The sequence below is a fragment of the Equus przewalskii genome, chromosome 18 (genome assembly GCF_037783145.1).
Source record: "Equus przewalskii isolate Varuska chromosome 18, EquPr2, whole genome shotgun sequence".
NCBI lineage: Eukaryota > Metazoa > Chordata > Mammalia > Perissodactyla > Equidae > Equus > Equus przewalskii.
The window spans coordinates 47,643,025-47,649,083 of NC_091848.1; the positions used below are offsets into that span (position 1 = coordinate 47,643,025).

Below are 6,059 nucleotides of genomic sequence, written 5' to 3' on the forward strand. Positions count from 1 at the left end.
GAGAAGCTCAAACATGACAAGGGAAGAAGGAAGGCAGAAAAGATGCAGGCGGAAGAATTGTTTCTAGGACAGAAGTTCTCCAGAGTTCTGCTCTGACTCTTCTGACCACTTCGCTCTGCCTCAGAATTTTCATTTCTCAAGGGGCTGAGTGACGAGCCTCATCTAGAGCTGCAGGAATAGTATGCAAAAGTAACAAGAAATGGATTGGAAATGTTCAGATTGCTTCATACAGCTATTTACAGAAGATGAACCAAACCGCTCTATTCGGTTTAGCTCTGATCACAACTGAAAATGACGGTGGCTGCAAGCCACTTTTCCAGCATTCTTACTCTCCAGTTCCAAGCATTAAATTATTCACTCAACAGTCACCAACAACCGAGCTGCTACCCCGAACTAGGACTTAGGATTATAAAGAGAAATAAGTCAAATTCTGCGTGTGCAAGTTGTTCATAGACAATGTAGAAGACAGACGAGAAGTGCTGTGATCAGACATATTAACAACGCCTTACTGAGGGGCAGGAGAGGGAGTCCTCCAGCCATTTCCCAAATGTACCCCTATCCCTTCAGCCAATTGGCTTATTTCACTTGGAAAGCCCTCTTTTCAGTCCTGACCCCCAAGCCATATCTCTCAAAATGTTGACCATTCTTTAAATCCCAAGTCAACTGCCATTTTTTCAACAAAGTAGTTCCTAACCTTAAAAGTTGGAATTAATCTTTCCATTCTGTGTCCTTCTGGAACACTTTATCTCTGTTTTAATATTTACCCAATTAGTTTTTCTAAAAATTATGTATGGTGAAGGTGTATATATACATACACACATATACACACAGCAAGGTTGACACCTGATTCACCTTTGGGTCTCCCACAGGCCTGAGCATGGAGGTTTCTTAAAACGTATTCAGATCTGTCCATTTAGAACAACTAATCTGCAGTCCCTTTTAGGAGGCCAAAGTGAGAAGACCCTGCTTCATTCTGGCAATTGAGAGTCCTTGTTTGCACATGCCAAAAATAATGTCTTGCTCTGAAGACGCATAAAAGAAATGGCCTTTAGACTTAAATGAGCCAATCATTCTTCCCATCTCTTTCCACCTTTAGACAAAGAAAAGGCAAAAACCAAAAACCAATCAACTAAACAAAAACCTCTCAAATTAATCAAAGAATTTTTAATTTGGGGGCTGGCCCAGTGACACAGCCGTTAAGTTTGCATGTTCTGCTTCGGGGGCCCGGGGTTTGCCAGTTTGGATCCCGGGTGCGGACACGGCACTGCTTGGCGAGCCATGCTGTGGCAGGCGTCCCACATATAAAGTGGAGGAAGACGGGCACAGATGTTAGCTCAGGGCCAATCTTCCTCAGCAAAAAGAGGAGGATTGGCAGCAAATGTTAGCTCAGGGCTACTCTTCCTCAAAAAATAAAAAAAGAACTTTTAATTTGGAAAGGACTCTATATTTTGTTTAATCTAACACCTTAATTACAAATGAGGAAACTAAGTTCCGAGAAATTCATATACTTCTTCAATATCACACAACCAGAATCAACAATATCAAATTTCAAGATCCTTAAGTTCAAGTCTCTTTCCAATAGACCTTTCAAATAAAAAGAAGCAAAAAAGAAATAGCACTAAAATATACAGAGAAAAAGAATTCATTGAAAAGCTGTACACATTATAGAAAAAAATTTCCTATCAGTCTATTTGTCCATAGAGAATATCATGCTTTCACTAACGTCAGCAAAAATGTTTGTAGAGTTTAAAGTTTTAATTTAAAAATCTGACTTTTGCAATTTCCAGATCCTTTATCCTTAGGGTCTCCAATCATTCGATACAGTTGGCAATGAGAATTGTTCTGAGGTTCTTCTCCAAGATATTTCAGTGTGTTTGCGTGACCCTGGTCATTAACAGGTGTTCTTAACAGTTGTGGAAGTAAAATAATACATCGAGGCTTTGTTGAGAGGTGCATATTCACACATGTTCTCTCCCACAACTACTTAGGCGAATGCGGCAGATACACTCACATCCAACCAGTTTCCTCCATCCCAGGTTTGTTAGCACTGCCTGACCCTCTGCCTTTTCCCTGCCCTTTCCCACATCACTGCCGCCCACCCCCATCGCAACAGATAGGATCCGATCTTACAGATGTCCTAGGTTGGCAACTCGAGCACACACGTGCACACGCACACACACAAAATAGGTCTAAGCACTAAATTTGAATTTAAAACTTACTGGGTTCCAATTCTAAATATATATATATATATATATATACACACACACACACACACACACACACATAATTGTAAACGGGGAAATATATATATATTTACTCAGATATATAATATGTACACATATATGTCTGTCTATCTATCTCTTCACAGTGATGCATAGTCACTCAGATAAAGACCACCTAGTTTTAAAAGTTCTTTCATTCACTGCAGAGGATGGCCTGTGAAAACTACCTCCCAGCCCCCACGGCTGCTCTGTACCTCCCAAGGTCCCCTTAGGAGCACAGGGACAGTGCCTGGGTTTTGGAGCCTGCTACCTAGGGCTCAAATATTAGTTCTGCTATTTACTATTTGTGTGATCTTGAGAAAATTACTTAACTCCTCTGGACAATAATTTCCTTATTTCTAAAATGACGATGTTAATATCTATCCCGGAGGTGTAATGTATGCCAGTGGTGCTGCACGGTAGGGCTCAGTAAATAACAGCTATTATGGTGAAGGTGATGATGAGGCAGAAGAACATGAGAGGAAGGAGGAAGAAGATCCACTTCCTGAATGCCCTCTGCATTTCAGAATTTGTCAGCAAGGCTCCGCAGAACTAGACTGCTAGCCTTTGGCTGGGAATATTAACCTGAGGTAGGGGAACAGGAACTAGTGGTGGAATAGGGGTGGGGCAGAGGGTCCATGAATGGCTAGCACTTAATACGTGGTTTTCCTGTCTTAAGCTTACATATGCATACACTTATGTCTCTTCTGTTGCTGGGAAAAGGGCATTCACAGTAGTGAATCCAGCATACTTTGAGGAGTCAAGCCCTTTTCTTTTTTGCTTAGAAGGACTGGACTTCACAAAGCAGGGTGAACCAATTCTGCCTCCTCCATGGTGGGTAATCATAGAATTTCCAGTTGCAGGAGTAGGCTCCTGCTGTTTGCAAACCCGGGCAATTCATCCCCGTGAGACACCCCACAGACTGCAGAACAAATGCCTGCTCCTCTGCGGAGTCATGGAGTCAGGGTGCACAGCCAAGCCACGGGCAGGGCCGCAGCTGTGGACGGAGCTGTCCAAAGGACACAGGGAAGGAGGAAGCCCCAACCTACCCCGACAGGCCGGGAGTGACAGAGCTATTTACAGCCTGCCTAAGATGCCATTCTGTTTGCAAACACACTACCTGCCCCAGCACCTGCCAAACAGCTCCATCAGAAGGCCTGAAGACAAATGACTAATGTTAAAAGAGGCCTGTGCATCACTTCAGTGATAACTCCACAGGCATCCAGGAAACATGGAAAAGACCTGTTCTGAAGTGTGACCAACTGGCCTTTCCCAAGAAGCTGTAGTCAATGGTTGATAGAACACAAGTGATCATAACTCTGAAGAGATTTTGCAACTCTCTCCTTGCTCAAAAGCAACAAGAGCCCACGAGGACAATGAGCCTGGAAGACTTCCAAAAGAAGAGATGAGGAAGGAAAGGCTGCGTCTGAAGCCAGCACTGCTCTTGCTTGTGCATAGAAAGCAAAGATCCGAGGTTGCATGAGGTCATCTCATCAGCCACCGAAAAGGCAGACGGCTCCTGGGATGCTCGGGCATTTGCCTGTTAGTCTAGGAGTGAAGCTGATTGCTCTGTCTCCAGGTGAGAGAAAGGAGTGGGAATGGCCCATCCCCTACCCCTAGGAGTGCTTTCCAGGTACCAGCATCTAGGACTTTGCCCAGCACCACTACACCAAGATCACTGTAGTCCAACGTCTTTCCCTAGAACCATGCTTCACCCAGCTTTTGAGTGGAAGGAAGAGGTCACATTTAACAAATCTAATGAGAGTGTTGTCAATATATAAAACCCCCAGAAGAGGGACAGTGGCTGGAGCAGAAGCGCTTTTCAAGGCTTTGGTTCTAGATCAGCCGAGCAGACACCTGTGTATATATAGACAAAGCTTCAACCACCACCACCTCACCTCACCTGATGACTGCCTGTGACGAGCGCTTGCATTCTCTATTTCTGGCTTCTCCAACAACAAAAATACGTCTTTATGCTCGGTCTGGGTCTGAACCTATTCTCGGATGCTAATCTGTTTTTTGTTTCTCCAATATGAAAGGTCAGATAAACGAGAAAGGAAATACTTTTCAGTCTTAATTTTGACTCAGATCTAAAATCATTAATGATTCTCTATTCATTACCCTTGATCTCTCCTTTTCTCTTTAAGTGCTTTAAGTAAACGCACCCTTCACATACCCTGGCCCCAACAGTAAGAAGGTAATATTCTTAGAATGAGGCTATTAAGTAAAAACAAAACAAAGACACAAACAAACAAACAAAAACAGTGCTTCCATTTTCCTGAGTCCCTCTGCCAATGATGCAGCGTGCTTAAATCTCCGTACAGCAGCTGCTTCACTAAGTTTTTGGTTTGGAAATAAAAAGAGACTTAGTTAAGGTCACTGACAATTATTTTCTCAGCACAATAGAAAAGCAACACAACCCATTAACAACACTAAAATGGCAGAATCACACACAGGGGGAGCAAGCAGGAAAAGAATACCTGGGATTGCCAGATTGGAAAGGGGGACGTTGTGGAGGTGAGGGGGCAGCGAGGCCATCCAGTCGGCATTGCAGACCTCCGATGATGTCTTTGTCCCGCTGGGGTTGGGGGAGCAGATGGTCCCCATCCTGAGTTTGCTCCTCGCCTTCCTAACTGCTAGCATCACTCTGTCAGTCAACAAACTGCCCAGGGTCAGCCCAGGGCCACTCACTCAGTGATCATTATTGCCTAGGCTCTCGAGGCATTTCAGGGCCACCTCTGTCAAGCCAGTCTTGCCAAAAGGCCTTTCTGCCTGGCAGACGGGACGAATAGGTGGTCCCTAACCCCCAACACCCGCACTCCCCACCCTCTCCGGCCCGGCCCAGCGGCTGTTCCACTCGCTTAATCTGCTCAGACCCGGCTCAGTTAAACTTCTTACGTTCCCGTCTGGAGCTGGGGAAGGTAGGCCCCTAGGGATAAATCTTACAGAAACTGCACGACCGACGAGCAGCCACGCCCGGAGCCACTCACACGACAGGTGCCCACACCGCATATAGACAAGCCGGCGGGTCTCTACACACGTGAGCGCCCGGACGCACCGTCGCCGGCCTGATTTGTCTTCCGTGTGTGTCCCTGGGCTGCCACCTAAGCTGGGCCTGCCTGCGAGCCCTCCCCGGCGTGTCGGCACTGACTCCCCGGCCCGGAGGCTTCCTGAAGCGCTCCCAAGTCTAACCGGCGGCGCCGGCACTCCCGCGGCCCCGCCCCGCACTGCTGGGCAGATTGGCGGGGCTAGGCGGCCTGTGATTGGCCGCCGGCAGAGCGCGCTCTGATTGGCCCGCGCCCTCCCGGGCGGCCCAGCGAGGAGCCCCCAGCCCTTGGCTGCCCCGCCTCCTCCCTCTGGTCCTCCTGCGCTCGGGTGGGTGGACAGACCTGCTGCAGGGGCTGCAGGCGGCGAGGGTTGCAGGCTGGGACCCGTCAGACCTCGGACAAGTCGTCTTTCCTCCAGCCTTTCACGCAGTCAGCGCTCAGATGTTAAACGAAACCACAATGTCTTTCCTTCCTCAACACGCGCACACACACACACACACAATGACATTACACAGGAAGTGTTGCATTCTCAATAAACCACAGAGGCAGCGGAAATACGAGAGGTAAAGTGGCTGAGAAAGGTGCTGTATCTCATATTTGGATGACAGTATCAAGGATGGTCTGTGTTTCAATCAATTCGTAGTTAAGATTCACGTACACATCACTTACTCCCATTTTACAGAGAAGGAAATGATACTTTACATCTGTATTGCCTTGCTTGGAATCTTCTTCCAAATTCTTTGTCCCATTT

At 46.6% G+C, this 6,059-nt stretch overlaps 1 protein-coding gene across 6 annotated transcripts in view; it reads right to left on the reverse strand.

Annotated features, from left to right (window-relative positions):
• The window catches only part of PLCXD2 (phosphatidylinositol specific phospholipase C X domain containing 2), a 51,843-nt gene extending 46,060 nt beyond the window's left edge, over positions 1–5,783 (reverse strand). Inside the window, exons 1-2 of one of the 6 annotated variants that reach the window (XM_008530363.2) lie at positions 5,651–5,783; positions 4,742–4,923 (exon numbers count right to left, since the gene is read on the reverse strand). In XM_008530363.2, the coding sequence (XP_008528585.1) occupies positions 4,742–4,904 (163 nt within the window). In that variant the 5' untranslated portion in view covers positions 4,905–4,923; positions 5,651–5,783. Of the gene's footprint in view, positions 1–4,741; positions 4,924–5,207; positions 5,570–5,650 lie in introns of those variants that run through there. The other 5 variants (XM_008530380.2, XM_008530371.2, XM_008530388.2 and 2 more) reach the window with 5 other exon arrangements.
• Between the last annotated feature and the right edge of the window lie 276 nt (positions 5,784–6,059).